This window comes from Crocuta crocuta, unplaced genomic scaffold, assembly GCF_008692635.1.
Source record: "Crocuta crocuta isolate KB4526 unplaced genomic scaffold, BGI_CrCroc_1.0 scaffold72, whole genome shotgun sequence".
NCBI lineage: Eukaryota > Metazoa > Chordata > Mammalia > Carnivora > Hyaenidae > Crocuta > Crocuta crocuta.
Window position 1 is genome coordinate 8,209,602 of NW_027529427.1, and position 18,863 is coordinate 8,228,464.

At 45.5% G+C, this 18,863-nt stretch overlaps 1 protein-coding gene across 12 annotated transcripts in view; it reads left to right on the top strand.

Annotated features, from left to right (window-relative positions):
- CACNA1C (calcium voltage-gated channel subunit alpha1 C) overlaps positions 1-18,863 on the top strand; it is a 654,628-nt gene that overhangs the window by 42,919 nt on the left and 592,846 nt on the right. For all 12 annotated transcript variants that reach the window (XM_077759249.1, XM_077759252.1, XM_077759241.1 and 9 more), the window contains exon 2: positions 15,040-15,370. In XM_077759249.1, the coding sequence (XP_077615375.1) occupies positions 15,040-15,370 (331 nt within the window). The remainder of the gene's footprint in view (positions 1-15,039; positions 15,371-18,863) is intronic.

Consider the following 18,863-nt stretch of genomic DNA (forward strand, 5'->3'; position numbering starts at 1 on the left):
ACACACACGGAAGGAGAGAACTCAAGGGGCTCCTGGCTGTAAGAGTCTCTGAGGAAAGAGCATGTATTTGAGATGCCAGAGACATTGGAGAGCTTGGGGGTGGCTAAGTCAGTCCTAGCCTGAGTCTCATTGGATGGGGGCCATGTGTTTCTCTCTGCCTTGATTTCATCATCAGCAGTGGGAATAATATCATTTGTCCCCTCACCTTAAACTATCAGATGCTGAGTAGAAACCACATTCCTTCAGCAAACACTTCTTTTTGTACCTGATGTGTACCAGGTACTCGGCTAGGCACCAGAACCACAGAGATGCACAAGTCACAGGCTGCTCTGGAGATATTCCAGGTGCCCAGAGCAAAGTTTATGGACAGGACTGAAACCGTGGAAACCCAGGGATTGATCTCACGTTCTGATCACCCATCTCTCCCAGCCAAAGATCTGACGCCTGATATTCAGTGGTGCTTTAGAACACCGTAGAGGTATTTGGATGTGAGTCTGGTTTCACTCAGTTGTGAAGTCGTGTTTGTGTATGTGCATATGTGATTTATTTGATAATTGGAAACAATTTATGATGAAACTCTTTGCATCCTTTTCTGGGCCTATATGTGCCGAGGGCCCAAGAAGAAGAGTGTGCGGGGGGCGGGGGGGCACATGTGTAGGGGTAGAGACTCATCCTCCGGCACCCCTCACTCTGGACTGATGTGCATGCACCCTACCCAGCCCTTTCGGAAGGATGCTCAAATAGTGTGCATTCCAGATGGCTTCGCCTTCCAGCGCTCTGTTCCTGAGAAGGCAGCCCCCCACCTCCTAGATCTCTTTCCTCTTGGAATGTTCCTCAAGCGCTTCAGGTCCAGTATGCCTCCCTCTCTGGTTTTTATAAAAAATTAAATTAAAATTGTAATGTTTTTGTATTATGTAAAACTTACATAAAGTTTACCATCTTAATGTTTTTTAGTAGATAATTTAGTGACATTAAGTGCATTTGCATCATTGTGCTATTGTCACCACTATCCTCCAGAGTTTTGTCATCTTCCTGATGAAACTCTGTACCCATTAAATACTAACACCCCTCGCCCTTCTCCCCCCAGGCCCTGGCAACCACCAATCCACTTTCTGTCTCTATGGATAAGACTCCTCTAGGGACCTCATAGAAGTGGAATCATACAGTATTTATTTTATGATGGGCTTACTTAGCATAATGTTTTCAAGGTTCATCCATTTTGTAGCATGTGTCAGAATTTCTTTCCTTTTTAAGACTGAATAATAGTCCACTGAATGTGTAAACTACATTTTGTTTATCCCTCATCTGTTGATGGACACTTGAGCCATTTCCAACTTTTGGCTATTGTGAGTAACACTACTGTGAGCTTTGGTATACAGCATCTGCTTGAGTCCCTGCTTTCAGTTCTTTTGGGTATATACGTGGAAGCAGATTTGCTGGATCATGTGGTAATTCTGTATATAACTTTTTGAGAAACCTCCATGCTGTTTTCCATAGCTATTGTACCATTTTACATTTCCAGCCAGCAGTGCCCAAGGGTCATACTTTCTCCACGTCTTTGCCAATGCTTGTTATTTTCTAAGTAAAAAAAATTTTGTAAATGTTTATTTTTTGGGGGGGGACGGAGGGGCAGAGAAAGAGGGTGAGAGAATCTCAAGCAGGCTCTGTCTATGCTGTCAGTGCAGAGCCTGATGCAGGGCTCCATTCCACAAACCATGAGATTATGACCTGAGCTGAAATCAAGAGTGAAGTGCTCAACTGACTGAGCTACCCAGGCTCCCCTTCTCATTTTTTTTAATCATACTATCCTATTGGGGTTAAAGGGCTCTCTCTGGCTTTGAGGACTTCCATGTAAACATATTGAGCCACCATGGGTCTTGGGGAAACCCTGGAATAATAAACCAGGAAAGAAACGAGGGCTAGAAGGTCATATTCTCTCTGTTGTTCTTCCTAGCTGAGTAGCCCCTTAGGTTGACCTTGCTCTGTGGGGTCAGGCAAATTGGAGGCAGCCTCTTAGGCTGAGCACGCCTCTTTCAGATCACCTCTCTGGCCTGGAGCCCAGCCAGTGAGCAGAGGGAGCTGATGTCAGGCTGACTTTCTCAGCCCATATCTTTGAAGTCTGTGGGGAGGAGATCCGGGCACTGAGAAACTTGGTAGGAGTTAGACTGCTTAGGGAGGAGAAATGGGGGCCGTGAGATGGCCTGACCAAAGAGTTCTAGGCCCGAGTGTCTGAGCTAGGATCCTGACCTCTTATGGTGTTTGGCTGAGTCTTCTCCTTCTAAAGAGGAGGAATTGAGAGCCAAAGAAGGAAAGTGATTTGTCTGAGTGCACAGAACAAATGGGTGATGAAACTGGGACTGGAATTCAGCTCTCTTGACTTCTGGTCTGGTTCTTCTCTCACCAAACTCGGGAAGGAGTCAAGATGGCTTCATATCTATTTGAAGCTTAATATTAACCAAGGAACAACAGGCTCAGGGGGACTTGCTCATTTTTTTCGTTGCTGTCCACCTTCTTGTCTGCTTGCTGTCTGGCAGAGGTTCTGTGGGGATTAATGAGATAAATGGCTTTGACTTTTCTAAATGAAAGAAGCATTATGCTTTATACAAAGCATCGTTATTAAATAGCCTATGAGTGTAGAGGAATAAGCTAATGTGTTTCTTTTGTCCCACCTTAATGAGAATTAGAGACATTAGGAGGAGGACAAATGGGCCATGTATGGGTGTGTTTGTGTGTATGATGTTTTTTGTGTGTAAATATGTGCAGTGACCCCCCTCCCCACCACAGTGCAATCCCATGGGGTAATGGAAGAAGAATTTCAGAGCCTCTCACTAATAGAGGATGTTTGGAAAATGGAACACTATTTTCAAGGATCTTTGGAATCCTCTGTATTCTGAGTTCCCTGGATGGATTCACTTTTTCACAAATTGACATTATTAATTTGTGTGTGAGATATAGTAGTTTTTGAGAGGTGGTTGCTTAACATGGGGGGGCACTTTTGGGAAAAATATTTTTTTTTTATAAAACAGCTTTTGTGTTTTATTTTATTTCATTGGAAATGAGGTATTCCTTTTTGGTGCCCCGAGGCTTTGCATGTGGGCATCGGTGGAATGATTCTTATTAAGTATCTTTATATGTGGATAGTACATTCATAGACCTAATCTCATTTAGTCTTTATGATTGTCCTATAAGGAATGCATTATTATCTCTATTTTACAGAGGAGTAAACTGAAAAGTGTGCATCGCTTGGTACTGGGCAGTGTGGTTGGTGTTGGGAGAGACAGTCACAGGGTCAGGGAACTGGTTTGATGCTATGGAGTTGTGCTCTGGCTGGAGGAAAGCACTGCCTTCCTCCAGTGTCTAACTCTGTTCCAGCTTCTTTGAAGGGCTTGTGCTCATATGGATGGCACCGCTTAGACCTGAACTCCGGTGTCCTGGCTCTGGGTCCTGGTGTCCTTCTCTATGTGTACACATAATTGTTCTTACCTCACGGAGCCGAGTGGATATTTATTGGAATTGTTATAAATCAGGATAAGAAAGAAAAAAAACATCTTGCCCATATATGTATCTTGGCTAATTTTCAAATCAACCATTTCACTTTGCCCTGAACCTAGATACTTTTGTTCACAAAGAGCTGCAGCTGGAGACACAGGGTATGATTATCCTTTGTCCAGAGCTTAGGTTTGAGGCAGCAGAGGGCTACACAGAGAGGCGTGCTCAGTTTTCATGGGACTTCTCGTTCTTGTGTGGCTGCAAGCAGATGCTTGTATTTTCCTGCAGTGCTGGGGCCTGGGAGGAAGAGGCTCCAGGCAGGCTAGGAAGGTGGGCGGCTGGTATGCTAGGTGGGGTCTGTGTGCACAGCCTCCCCTAACCCTGCCCCCACCCCCCACGTATGTCAGCAGCTGGACCAGAATCTGATACTGGTTTGGCTACAGTAATTTTGGAAGTATACTTAAATAATAAAGCTGAAACCATAATTTTTTTCTTTCTGATTACCAAAGAACTATTTACTATACCGAATTTGGAAAATAATAATAATTTCAAAAAGAGCTAGTACTTACAAGGTTCTTACTCTCAGCACTGTTCTGAGAGTTTTATATTTCTTAATTCATTTGATCATCATAACAATGCTGTGTGATAGGCAGTGTTATCATTTTCATTTTATTTTACAAAGAAGGAATCTCAGCTACAGAGAAGTGAGGTGATTATTCCAGCCACACAGCTAGTGACTAGCAGAGCTAGAATTTGTATTCAGTCTGCCTGTTTTTCAAGTCCATAGCCCTGAGTTCTAGGCTGAAGCGCCTCTCTGCAAATAAATGTGGCCACCTGAGATGACCACACCTGGAGATGATTAGTAGTATTTCTTTCTCTCTCTTCTTCCTCCCTCCCTCCCTTCCTTTCTTCCTCTCTCTTTCTCTCTTTCTCCTCCTTCCTTCTTTCCTCTCCTTTCTTTCTTTTCTCTTTCTTTCTTTCTTCCTTCCTTCCTTCCTTTCTTTCTTTCTTTCTTTCCTTCCTTCCTTCCTTCCTTCCTTCCTCCTTTCCATTTTTATAAATTTTCACTCTAGCCATTTACAGGACAAAATCTAGATAGACACATAAGTAGGGGAGTTTCTAAGATATACACTTTAAAATTGTTGGACTTTTTCTATTTTTTCAACAATAAGTGTGTATTCCTTTCAAGTTCAGTGAAAACAATAGAGATCTTAAGTCATTTTTGTCATGCTCTTGATCTAGAAAGACAACTTTTAAAAAAACTATAGTTGAGCCACTAGGAATATTTCTGTGTGTTTTTTTTCTGGTCTTTCCTTTATGAAAAAAGTATTTTTAAAAATTAGGGTCTTATGGTGCATATATTTTTGGGCCGTGTTTCTGCTGCTTAATATCATGTGAAATTTTTTCTAAATTATTTTTCAAAACATAATTTTTCTGGCTTCTAAAATTCTATCATGTGGATGTGGAATAGATTTATGTAACCAGTTCCCCTGTGATGGGCTTATAGGTGATTTTCAATTTGGTGTTGGTATAATTTATACTGTGGGGTGAATACCCAGATACATTGCTTTGTTGGAGTCTCTGTTTAGTCCTTTAGGATAGCTTCTGAGAAGGGTAGTTGAATGATTGAATTACTTAAAGACTCTTTTAGGAGTGCTGAATTGCTTTCCCTATAGAATTGATCAGCCCATGCTCTCTGCTGGTGAAATGAAAGAGGCCTGGTCAGAATTCTGGAGTTCAGCTTCCTCTTCTCCCCTTGGGGTTGAAGAGGCTCCAGACACAGTGAGACCTCTGCTGCAAAACAGAACCCCTCATGGTGGGTCTGAGTCAAGGAGCTCTGAGCCTCAGCAAGGCCCCTGTTGTAGGGCACTTGCTGAGGCAGTGTGACTGGGGATTCATAGGCATGGATGGAGTCAGAGGAATTACTGCTGGTTCCCAAAAGTGCCTTGACCAGTTCAATGGGTGAAGTACGTGGACAAATGAGTATTAGCCACATGAGTCTTACTGTCACCCCATCCTCCCAGGTGGTGAGAAGGAAGGAGGCTAGGGCCACTGCCATCCTCCCAAGATGGCAGTGCCTCATGTCTTGTATTTCTGGTGACTGGGAGAGGTGCAGTCACTCTGTTTTCCTATCAATAAAATGGGGCCAAAGCAGCAAAACCCTCTAGATGTTGGGCCAGAAGTTGAAAAAATTAAACATGTCATGGAAAAGAAAATGTCATGAGACAATTACACTTTGAGATCTTCCCTCTTTCATTCAAGACGTCTTTATTGAACACACACTGTGCTCCAGGCTGTTCTTTCTGGACTCTGGGGAACACAGTAGTGAACAAAACAGACAAAAGTGCCTGTCTCTTGGGACTTCCCTTCTGATGGAAGATAAGAAACAAATATTCACCTAATATATGAAATAAACACATGAATAAATACACATATGTCATGCTAATCTAAAATAATCGAATAACATCATCTCTGTAAACTTCCGCATAGAAATAAAAATTCTGCAAAAGAACTCCCATGCAGGAGGTGTGTTTTGAGCACCTAGTAGGTGAGAACTACCCTGTCAGGGTGGTACTGAGGCCACAAAGCTGGTTCCTGCACCTAAGGAGCTTATGAATCCTTGGAAGAATTCAAGAAGGGTGGACATATTCAAGTGTAGCCACTCTCAGCCATTCAGTAGCTGGAGCCATGGAGACCGTGAGCCAGTGTTTGTCTTTTCATTGTTGTGGCTGACTTTCCCCAGATGTCTACAAACAGAGGCAAGGCTTTTCCAGTTTTCTAGCTGGTATCTGACCTTACTCAGGGCAGGATCTGTTTTTTTCACTGCAGTGGCTACTTTGCAGGGCAGGATCTGTTTTTTTCACTGCAGTGGCTACTTTGCAGGGACTCTGAAAAAGCTGAAATGCTGACTTTTGATAAACTCGCATTGAATCTCAACTAGGTCCTGTAATTTAGGTTTGCCATCACCAGGTGGTGAGAGGCACGTTCGTTCAAATAGCAAGAGGTTGAGATTTCCCTTCTCTCCCTGCTTGGAAATAAGTGGAAGAAATGTTCTATTACTATTGCAATTTATTATCTTTGGTTGGAGAGTATGGTTTAGGGTGTATATCTGTCAATTTGTTTTCTGCTGTTTTTCTTTGCCTGCTCTCTGATGTCAGTATGACCTTGAGTAATGCGAGGGAAATGGCATTATGATTAGTGTCCTCTAGCCTAGGTAATGCTGGCAGACTCTTCTGTAGATGGAGGCTAGTTTGCTTCCATGGGAGTCCATGCTAGAATTCCTTTTCCTGTCTTTCTCTCCTTTTGACTAGTTCCCTCTGAAGAATGGAGAAAAGATTTAGTTTGCTGGATCCTGAGAAGGTGTGGTAGCTTTACCTCTCTTCGAGTTGGCTTGGGCTCCTGCAATGCTCCAAGTTCTTTCCCTTTGCCCTGGCCTTTAGAGAGGAGTGGGATGTGGAATAGGAAAGTGATGCTTTTATTTAAGGCAGCATCTGATTGATTTAGCCGAGGAGATGGCCCCAGATGTCCTTGGGTCCCTGTCTTTGTTTTGGAGCAGTTTTGACTACTGTGGTTGTGGGCCTGTTCTGAGCATCCCCATCTCTCATGAACTGTTTTTGTAGAAAGGTGAGGGAAGAGTGTAAGAGAATGCTATTGAAATAGTGTGGAAATGGCTCAGTTGAGACATCTAGGTGGCAACTGAGACATGCTTAGAAGATCCTTTGGGTGCTCAGTCTGGGGAGAGGGTTCGACTTCAGGTGGGATATCCTGGAGCTCTCTTAGGACCTTACTTAGGTTGGTGGTGGTGGTGGGGGGGGGGAAATGTCAGCTTCCCCATCTGCCCATTGGGATAATTAGTTTTTCATTCGCTTGTCAAGAGTGTTAGCCACTGAAAAATGACTTTTTTTTTTGTTTTTAATATTCTTTGTTGGGTCTTAGACTCAGACTCAGGCTTTGAAAACATGTCTTTTTGCATAGGGTGGTTATTTCCTGATCAGAAAATTCACCCACCTATCAGCATCTGAATCAGTTCTTGATTGCTTTTTTAAAAAAGTTTCTTTACAAATTATACTCTTTCCATTATGACTTCCTTTTAATATAGGCCTGTGCTGTCCAATATGGTAGCCACTAGCAATATATGGCTATTTAAATGTAAACTAATTGAAGTGAAATAAAATTTACAGTGTAGTTCTGTATTGCACTTGCTACATTTCAAGTGCTTAATAGTCAACAATGACTGGTGGCTACCATAATGAACATCCCAGAGTTAACAGAACATTTTCATCATTGTAGATGTTCTATTAGGCAGCGACGCTGTAGACCGTATGTCTCAGTCAGGGGTTAGCCCTACAACAGACACTGCTGTAGCCATTTTAAGAGGAAACATACTTAATAAAGGAACTTAAGGGCTTACAAAATAATTGGAAGGGTTGGGAGAACAGGTTGTAGGTAGGGCCTCTAGGAATGACTCCCAGGACACATAGCAGAACTGGCCCATCAAAAGGACTGGGTCTCTGGTATCATTAGGAAGGCGGGGAATCTGGAAGCCACCATGCCAAGAGCTGGCTCCAGGATCACACCACCTTATCCATGTTTCAGGCCTCAGAAAACCATTGCCCTAGCCTTGCTGGCCCTGTAGCAGTGAAATAGATGCTCTCCCCACTAGACTGAGTTTCAATTCACTTCTTGAGTTGGCTAAACCCCACAGTCACATCAGGAAGTCCAGCTATAGGTGAGGTTGGAAATTATAGTTGTTAACTCTTTGGCCTCTGCAGGACAGGAAGGCACAAGTAGAAGGAGGTTGCTGAGTTTAGTGTCTCCACTGGTCTACCCCATCTGCCGAATGAAGCTGAGCCAGAGCTGACCCTTCTCTGCATGAGCACCCCTGGGCTTAAGATGGACAGGCCCTCAGGTATCTTCTAAGACTAGGAGACAGTATCTTCCCTTTTGTGTTTCCCAGCTATCTCCGTAACACTCTCGATAGAGAAGATTAATAGCCTCCTGCTTTCTAGTTATTTGGCCTTTAATGGGCAGAGAAAGCATGGTTTCTGTTTCAGGTTGGCTGCTACGCTCTTAAAGAGAATGTAGGCCCCTGGTCACTACAGTGAGATGACAGACAGCAAGAGCTAAATGGGCTTCTGTGAACATCTCAGGTGACACCCTGGCCTGAGAGAAAGCATTTCCTTTGCACTGTAGAGATTGCTAAATGAGAGGAAGGTTAGGACTCTAGGAGGAAATGCATTTCCAGTTTTCTCTCTGCCACATGTGAACTGTTGCTTCTTGCTCTCCATAAATCAATCTGGGTTATAGTTGTGTATTCAGTCTGGGCATTAGTGGTAACCTTCTCTGTGCATGGATGAAGGTACTAGAGCTAAGAGGGAGGTCGTGCTGTAGCAGCACATCTTCAACACTCTACTTTTTTCCACACACATGGGTAATTGGGGATCTCTTTATGGTGCTGGGGGTTTGGGCATCTTTGTTCAAAGGTGTAGGGAGGGAGGGGGGTGGGGAGCTCATTGTCAGCCAGTGTTTAAACTCTGCTTATTTACATTGGAAGATTGGGAATGGGGGCTTTGATAAGAAATTATTTAAGCCCAAACTTGAAGTGTGAGAAGGAATTACCAAGTCAAGAGCAGAGGGAATAACGTTCTCAGTATGTGCAAAGGTGCTGTGTATATAAGAAGCAAGCATTTGTGAGGAGTGAAATGAGGCCAGTATGTCAGGACTGTACTGGACCAGGTTGAGAGGGAAATGAGATGAGAGAAGTGACCAGGGCCAGCCTATGTGGGTTTCATAAGTCATGGCGAAGAGTTCAGATTTTGAAGAGATTTATGTAGGAGAATGACAGGAACCTGATTTATGATTTATATTTTTAAAAGGTCACTCCGGTTGCTGCATGGAACTTGGATTGGGGACAAGCAAGAAAGGAGAGAGAAATGTCAGGGGGCTACTGCAGCATTCTGGGCAAGAAATGCATGGAGGCCTGGACTAGGGGGGTGGTGTGGGAGACGGAAGTCATTGTTCACAATCTCTTCCTTCAGAAATCTCCCCGACAACAGCATCCAAGAAGTAAGCGGGAGAGCCTGAATAAGCCCATGCTTTAGGGCATAGATGGGTTGATTCCAGCAATTTCTAATGTTTACCTGTTATCTGCCTTCATCTTTATCATGACATCATCATAGTGCAGTTGTTAGCAAATAGATACTGAGCATCTTTTGCAGTAAGGCTTGGGATCAGATGCTTGCATGGAGATTGATTAAAGGGGAAAAAAATCAACTTTTTCATAATTGAGCACCTTCCAGGTCCCTGGCTCCATGCCTCAGTCATGGGGTAGCAAGGAAGCATAAGCCACTGCCTCCTGACTTCAACTCTTTACTTGGACCTTGCAGAGCAGAATGACCTATAGCTGGACAGTTTGTGCAGGGGTCTTGCCCTGGTTCTGGTCCCTTGGAAAGCAGCAGCTCTGTGTGCAGAGGAGGGAGCTGCTGTCTGAGGTCAGGGAAGCTGTGCCATTTGACAAATGAAAATGATTTTCTTTTATGTGAGGGAAAGAGGTCGCTATTGTGAGCACCCACCTGTTTGTATGTGGTCTGATCTGCTCTGGGGCTCGTTCAGGAATGAGAACATCAGTACAAATAGTTTAGTAAGGCAGGAGCCAGAGCAGACTTAAATGGTGGCATTTTTTCAGCTGGCAGCCAGGAGACAGAGCTTTGAATCAGCTTTATAATTTGAAAATTGGTCTCTTTGCATTGGGTAGTTATTTTGTGCTAACAAAAGCCATCAGGGACACAATGCTGCTTGCCCTTCCTCCATGGCACTGCTCTGGGTTCAAAAACGTGGAGCCCAAGATGATGATTTTTCATTCATGGGATTCTTGGATAGTTGTGCCCTCTTATTGAGTGGGACCTGGAGATGCTAACAGAGCCTTGGGTCTAGGGAAGGAACCATCCAGTGAATGGGGGAAAACTGCTTGGAGGAGAGGAGGCTAAGCTGAGCCTTGGAGCACAGCCCTTGTGGAGACTAGCCCTGTGGGGCCTTACCTGTCTCACCTGTGTGTGGCTCTGTGTTTACTGTGGCCGTGCCCTTAGTCATGTCACATGGCTGCAACAATGCTCAGAGCTTCCAGGACTGAAATAATGAAGGCTGTTTTTTGTTTTTTGTTGTTGTTCTTTGGCTAGGGAGAGGTTGACATTCCATTTTTCCCCACGGACTTATTCGTATGTGCTTTATCCAGATGGTGTGCTCCAGAGAGGTCCTTGTGCTCTGGGAATATAAATAAGGTCACCCGTGGTGCAGGGTGGCTTAGAAGTCAGCCTGCCAAGACATGGCTTTCAAAACCACGTATTGGCTCTGTGGAGCCACGGTCATCTTGCTCTCAATGTCAACAGCTCAGGGTGCATAGGACATACCCCACACACAGACTATCTGAGGCAATGGATGTGTTCTCATGCTGGTGCTTCCTGTCTTTTTCCTGAGCATTGTCTAAAACCTCCAGGATTGTTTGGCTTTTGGAGCTGGCAAGTGGTAGGAGAGAGGAGGATTAAGACAGTGCTTAGGAGTGAGTACAAAGATTAGAGTTTGAAGACAGTAATCTGCAGGAAGGTGTGAGGTGCTGAGGGCTTGTTGTGAGAAGAGAACTGGAGTCTGGAGAGGCTGACAGTGCTGGAGACATGGCTGCTTTTATGCATGTGAGGGAAGAGAAGTTAGTCGAGGAACTAAAATAGAGTCCATTAAGTGTTGTCAATGCTGAGCAGGGAGTCTCGTAAGGCAAAATTATATACTACAGATGGAATGGATAACATTAGAATTCCAGCTGTGGTGAACCCAATAAGACATGAGATCAGGCCACTGTTTACTGGTCACTCCAACAAAACTAATAGAAAAAGGGACACCTTCCCCTTTCATTCATCCCAGAGGTGCCCCAAGGGTTAGTAAAGGGGCTGATTACATAGTGGAATCCTTCCCATGAAGATCACACCAAACATAAAGGATGTTCTTAGGTCAGAAATGAAGCCCCTTTTGGGCTCCAGGAAGACTCAGTTGGTTAAGTACCCAGCTCTTGATTTCAGCTCAGGTCATGATCTCACAGTTCATGGGGTTGGTGTCCCGCATCCGGCTCCGTGCTGACGATGTGGAGCCTGTTTGGGATTCTGTCTCCCTCTCTCTCTGTCCCTCCCCTGCTCACCCTCTATTTCTCTCTTTCAAAATAAATAAATAAATAAACATTAAAAAAAGAAATGCAGAGGGGCGCCTGGGTGGCTTAGTCGGTTAAGCGTCCGACTTTCGCTTAGGTCATGATCTCGCGGTTCGTGGGTTCGAGCCCCGCGTCGGTCTCTGTGCTGACTGCCAGCTCAGAGCCTGGAGCCTGTTTCAGAGTCTGTGCTCTCTCTCTCTCTGACCCTCCCCTGCTCACGCTGTCTCTCTCTCTCTCTCTCCTAGAAATAAATAAAACATTAAAAAAATTAAAAAAAAAAAAAGAAAAGAAAAGAAATGCAGCCCCATTCACCATCAATGCCCACAAGTCCAGTAGGAGATGTTAGCTCTGCTCGTGGCCATGGTGGTGGGCACACACGTGTGTGTGCCTGTGGGGTGCATTTGTGAGTTCTGAGGAGGCGGAGTGTAGTCTAGCAGTTAACTATGAGTGCTGTGCGTGCTGCTGAAATCTCTCATTGTCTCACTTTGTGACCTTTAATGAGTCACACGCTCCTTTGTTTTCTTATGTGTTAAATGGAAATACGAATGCTTTCAGCTCTCATGCTTCGGGTGCCTTTATTAATTCAAATCCTCTCTTCTAATTTTTTCCTCTGGAGTATTATAAGAAAGTGAAGGCCCAGACTCATTGGGGGCCTTCTGTGCTTTATGCCTATGATGCACGCAGTGAGTGCAGGGATGACAATGGCAAGGTGTATGTGAGAGAAGACATCTCATAGGAAGTATTGAGTTCTCCATGATCCTGACATTCTGGTTAAAATATTTTACCCCTGGGGGTGCAGCAGCTGCCCGGAGCAGCTGGAGCAGAGGAAAGGAGGAGGGTGAATGGAATATACGGGGAGGCAGGAGTCAGTGTCATGTTGAGAATATAGCCATGAATTGAGTATAGCAAAGAGGCAATTTGGATAATAATCCCCTAGGCCCTGGGGACTGGGGGTGGGGCTCGAATGCTACAGGGACCAGATGGCAATAGTGCAGGAGGCAAGTGTTAGGACAAGAAGGCTGTAGACCAGTTGGTACTAAAGAAGACCTGATGTGCTCATCTTGGTATCATAACAGGGATGGTGAATTTGTGGCATCCGTGATACCATTCCCTACCCTTTGTACCCATGGCAGACATTACTAATCTATCATGATATACTTTCCTTTGTAATCAGAGAAGTCTCTGAATCCTTTAAGTACAGTCTTTTGGGCAGTCATGTCAATCATTTGGCATAAGGGTAGAAACTTGTTTATTGTCTGTCACTGGTGTGATGATGAAAAGGACATAGATTTTGGAATTCAGCAGAAATGACATCCCAGATAGGTACCAGCTTTGTAAGCAATTGAGCAAGCGTATTGGTCAGGTCTTTTTTTGGTTGCAAAGGATAGAAACCCAATTTGAGTTAGCACTGAGTTATTTAAGTAATATAATCCAAAAGATTGGGGTAGGGCTAAAGTCAGGCATGGCTAGATGCAGGAGACTGATGAGGTTGTTAGAGTTTGTCTCTAGGACAGAGTCTGTCTGCATTCTGTCTGGCTAAGCTGGGCTATTGCTTATCCTCCGTGGGCAGGTGGGGCTGGTGGTGGAGGTGATAGGGTCTAGGTAGCAGGTCATGCTAGGAGTGAAAGTTATCTTGAAGGTCAAACACAGAAGGATCAATCCAAGATAAGAGTGGGGAGGGGTGGCTGAGAGAGGTGCCAAGTGTTCCTCTGAATACTAGTAAATTGCAACAAGCGGAGGGAAGGGGCTCTGCGAGGCAGTTTGTTTTAGGCCCAGCAGTTTCCCTGGAAGAGCCTTGTGTATACAGAGCAGAGAGGAGGGTCATTGTGGGGAGGCTTGGAGGTGACATGCGTGCAACTGGTCTGCTTGCTCCAGCTACAGTCTCTGGGCAACTGATGTGGCATTCAGATGCCAGGCTCACTACCCCACACCGTCACCCCATTCTCTGCTGCTTCTCTTGATCCTGAAGCACCCAACCAGGTGACAAATCTCAAGGTCATGCATCTATTCTGGGGCATTCAGGTGTGGGCCTAGGCTGAGCCGATCCTGGGTAAACCTTATAGGATTCTAGGGTGAGGCATCAAGTTGATCAGACTGAAGAGTGCCCACCAAGTATGCATTGTGTCTTGGGGCAGTCTCAAAGGCTCTAGTAGCTTTTAAACCAGAGAAGTGCAGATGCCTGTGTTCTGGATTTCACTGGTTTCTCTGCAGGTTTCCTTCCTGACTGTGTCCCTCTACCCCACCCTGTCAATCTGCCATACACAGCTCCCTTTCCCAGATATCAAATGCTATATAATGAATCACCCCAAAACAAAGTGACTTATAGCAGCAAACACCTTGCTGTGTCCCACAGTTTCTATCGGTCAGGAATTTCTTGGTGTTTCCCATGCAGTTGCAGACAGATGGTGACTGGAGCAGTTGGGGGCTGGCTGGGAGTCTCTCTCTCTATGCATGTGGTTTCTCCATGAAGGCTAGTTTGGGCTTGACCTAATTTTAGAAGCCTATCATTTCTGCTGTACTTCATTGGTCAAAACAGTCACCCAAGACCAACCCCATTTCAGGAGGAAAGGACATAGGTCCTCTTTCTTAATAGGAGGGATGTCAAAGAATTTGCTGATGTAATTTAAAACCATCACAGGCCCCTACCCCCTCCTATCCAATCAACACTCATTGCCTAGATGGATTTAGTTACAAGGATGTGACCTTACTTTGGTCCAGTGCCTTCCTTTTATTATACTATTTTTATTTTTATTTTTGGAACTCGGGTAGAGACCTGAGTGAATTATACTCTCCAATTCATTGTACATTTGCCATCATTGATTCATGCAATGACTCTCATTTATTCATTCTTCCTTTTAATCCCCATATCCTACTTTCCTTTTTTCCTCCTAACATTCCTTAAACAATTATTCTGTTATATTTATTTATTTGTATTTGTGGAAATACACGTATCCTTTATTTGTGTTCTCATAAATATTTGTTTAATTGACATATATTGCACCTGTACTATTTTCTGTGTCTTCCTTTTCTCACTTGCTTGGTGTTCCTGGGTGCATACACATACCGTACATGCATGCTGTAATGCATACATCTCATTTCTTGTCACCTAAAAGGAATCAGTGAGACTAGACAGGAGAAGTGACATGTCCAGCATCACACAGCCGAACTGCAACAGGAATAGTTTTCCTGGCTCTTTTTTCTCAGCATCACACATTAATGTTTTCATGCACTATCTCCCAGGCTCCAGCAATAGTTTGAAATAAGATTTAAAAAAAAAAAGGTAGCGAGTCTGGGTGCCTTTTCCAAGCTCTGCTGTTTTCTGCCTAGTAACTGCCGTCCTCTGTCCTCTCCTCCCGCAGGTTCTAACTATGGGAGTCCGCGCCCAGCTCACGCCAACATGAATGCCAACGCGGCCGCGGGGCTCGCCCCTGAGCACATCCCGACGCCAGGGGCGGCCTTGTCCTGGCAGGCGGCCATCGACGCAGCCCGGCAGGCCAAGCTGATGGGCAGTGCTGGCAATGCAACTATTTCCACTGTCAGCTCCACACAGCGGAAGCGGCAGCAGTATGGGAAACCCAAGAAGCAGGGCAGCACGACCGCCACACGCCCGCCCCGTGCCCTGCTCTGCCTGACTCTGAAGAACCCCATCAGGAGGGCGTGCATCAGCATTGTCGAATGGAAATATCCTTTGTGCTCTGGGTTGGGCAGGGGGCCCCTGGGAGCCCTGGGAGGGCCAGCCCCACCACCAGGTGTGTTGGCTGAGCTGAGTCTACAAAGTGGCTCTCAGACCCGCTGCTTTTTCATCCCTGGGGTGCTGTTTGAATGCAGAGTTTTAGGCCCCGCCTTAGACTTGATGAATCAGGATGTCTGGGGGCAGGGCCCAGGAATCTGCTGGAATAACAAGCAGGGTATCTTTTCCATGTATTTTTTCATATAAGTAACATATGAGGAAACTATCCTAAGAGGATATGATACATCATTTCACCCAGCTGAGCCTGTCCAGGTGTCTTGGGTTAATACTGGTTACATGCTGCTACTCCATAGCCTTCTTTGCCTCCCTTGTTATGGCACTGGCGTAGTTTGATGACCTCCCCTCTCTCTAGGGTGAAAGAGCCTAAGAGGTGTGATAGGGTAGTGGTCAGTGACCCTGGTTCTTGGTTCAAGGCCTAGGAGCAGTGGTTCTCAAACATGGCTGCACATTAGCATCACCTGGAGCATTGTAACAAAATGTAGGTGCCTGAGCTCCACTCAGGCATGATTCTAAAACTCTCCAGATGATTCTCATGTGTAGCCAAAGTGGAGAACACTGGTCTGGAGTGTTCTATACAGATCCACTTTGTATGTATAGAACCCAGTGAGTGGGTCCTCCAGAGAAAATGACTCTGAAGGGCCAGGCTTTCATTGTGCAATTATAGGCCACTTAACATCCTGGGAATTGTGGGGTGGTGGAGACTGAAAGGAGCTTCAAGATCAGTAGGGCTACCTCTGACTTTCCCCAGTGATGACACTGAGCTCCATAGGGTCATATGGTCAGTGACAGACAGGACTAGACCTCTGGCACTTAGTGTTGGGCATTTCCATAATAAGAATTCATTGATTCAGAGGAGCCAAGATGGCGGAACAGCATGGGAATCTCTTTTTCTGTCTCATGTACATGAAATACAGCCAGATCAACACTAAAGCATCCTGCACACCTAGAAAACTTATTTGAGGATTAACATAATAAGAATTCATTCAGGCAGGGCTACCACATCTTCTGGGGCTCAGGATGGGAATGTTTGGTGTCATTCATGAGTTTCCATAGAAGGATTTTAAAGTCTTGGGTAGTGGTTAAAAGGCAAAAGAAGATGGCTCCATAGGGAAGAGCTTCTGTTTAGCAAGAAAGGCCAGTTGTATAAATGTTTGATCCCCTCCATTCAAAAGTAACTTTAAGAGAATGCAGTGTGGGCTGACTGACTGTCCTGAGTGCCCAAGCCTGCTTCTGGTTCCCAGATGACTGGGGAGAGGCTCAGTTCTGCACAGCCTCATCATGCTGCTGTCATAACTGCTCAAGCAGAACCACAGAGTGGGAAAGGTGCAGGCTGTGCAGGTCAGGCTCCCCCAAAGGGGAGGACACTGAGGCCTAGAGCAACTGAAGAACTTGGCCAGATCACATAGCCTGCAATGGACAGAGCTGGGTTTCAAATCCAGGTTCCCCAAGTACCAGATCCATATACTTCCCACTCCCCATGCACCCTTAGTATAGAGGAGAGGTACTAGGGTAGATGTTCAGTGGATGCTATCCAGCCCACTGGGACACAGTGGGACGTGGATCTGGGGCCTGAACCACACCTCATCATGGCCGTGCCTCCTGTGTTCTTGAGTGGTCGTGGGTCATCTGAATCCCCAGAGTTTCCCTTTTCTCATCTTTAATAGAGAATAACCGAGAATTAGCAAGGGCTGCAGAGTCTGTGCATGTGGATGCATTCTCAGAAAAACTACATCAGGGGATGTTTTCAGTGAGTACTAGTTAACTTCAAGTCTGTTCTTCCCCTCCTGGGATGGACAGCTCCCTGACAAGGAGCACTGAGTGCAGAATGAAGTGCTAGGTGCCATAGTAGCCTGGGATGAACAGACCCTTGACTGAGTCAGCAGCAGCGTTAACACGGCAGTTACCTGGTGTTCCACCTGTGCACCCCACCACCTCATTGCACCCCCATGCTGGGCGGAGGGGTGCTGCAGCCATGCCGCCTGGGAGACTGTGTCCTCCCCACTGCGGGAAAGGAAGTGGGCCCAGCCTGAGCAGTGCTAGTTGGATGGTATTCTTAGATTGGCTTGGAAGGGTGGCTGGAGAGGTAAGGAGATGGTCTGGTGTACTAACTAGTCAGTGTTCCTTGAAAGAGTGGAATCTGATGCTGTCATTAAGAAAGGAAGACAGTTTAAAAAATGGTCTGGCTGCCACAGGGTGACATAGTACGCCTCCAGGTCTTACCTGGGTTCTCCTCCACTTTGCAGCTGATGGCTTTTCTTATCTGCCTGATTGGTTTCTTTACACATTATCTTCTCCAGCAGTAGCAGGGACTTTTAGCATAAGATGATGGATGGATAGCCTGGATTGGCAGAGGATGTAGAACTGATAGTGTAAGAGACACCTCAAGCTTAGCCATCACCCACTTTGGTGGAAGGAACAAGGTGACATTTGAGGATTGGATGCATGAGGTCTGTCTCTGCTGAATTGATGTGCTGTCACCCTGGTGGGGGAGGAGCACAAGGGACCAATGATGGGAATGGAACTGAGCAGCCCCTGGGCCGAATGTCACTTCCCTAAGCAGGTGGGGAAAGGGCTAGGAGGGAAGAGGTTTTGTGGTAAGAGGAGTATAGTACCAACTCCCTAAAAATGCTTTAGGGTAACTTTAGGATAGATCAGTGTAGAGTAGTCCTTATAAACTCATACTTTGAAACCAGACTCCCTGTGTTTGAATCCCATCCTGCCACAGGCTATGTGATATTGGGCAAGTTAACATCTCACCTTTCTATGCCCCACTGTCCTCATTTAGGAACGGGGATGATAATTGTACGCTCACTCAGGGCGTTTGTGTGGAGCAGTTACAACAGAGCCTGGCACAGAGTGATCTCTCAGATGTGAGCTTCTGTCCTTCCTGTTACCATCACTGTCGTCATCGGCATCACCATTGTTATCACTAGTTCCTTGGCCAACTCAAGGAGCATCACATCTTGGAAAAGATGAGTCAGTAGGTCTGTTTCTGGACCTGGCTCTGCTATTTGTCAGCTTGGAATCTAGGAGATCTTGTTTTATTTTCTGTACCTGTCAAGCTGCGAGGTTAGGCAGGTCTGCTACCTGCCATCTTGTGGATATGAAGGCACACACAGAAAATGGCAGCCTTCATAAGGTGTGCTGGGTAAATGGACCCTCAGCTATGCCCGTTGGGCCAAGGGGAGTCAGTAACGAGCACACTGGCTAAAGCCTTGACTAAGTTGCCTTACAGGACCAGAATTGCCCTTTTTAACACAGGTCAGAGGGCATTCAAAGCAGGAGATGAACCCTGGACTCTGTGGTCAGGGAATCTGGGTTCTAGTCCTAACTGGGAAGTACCTGCTGTGGGCTCTTGAGAAAGTTTCTTAGGCTCTCTGGGCCTCAGAGGTTTGGACTAGATAACCTCTAAGGTCTTTTTCCCTGCTTTGA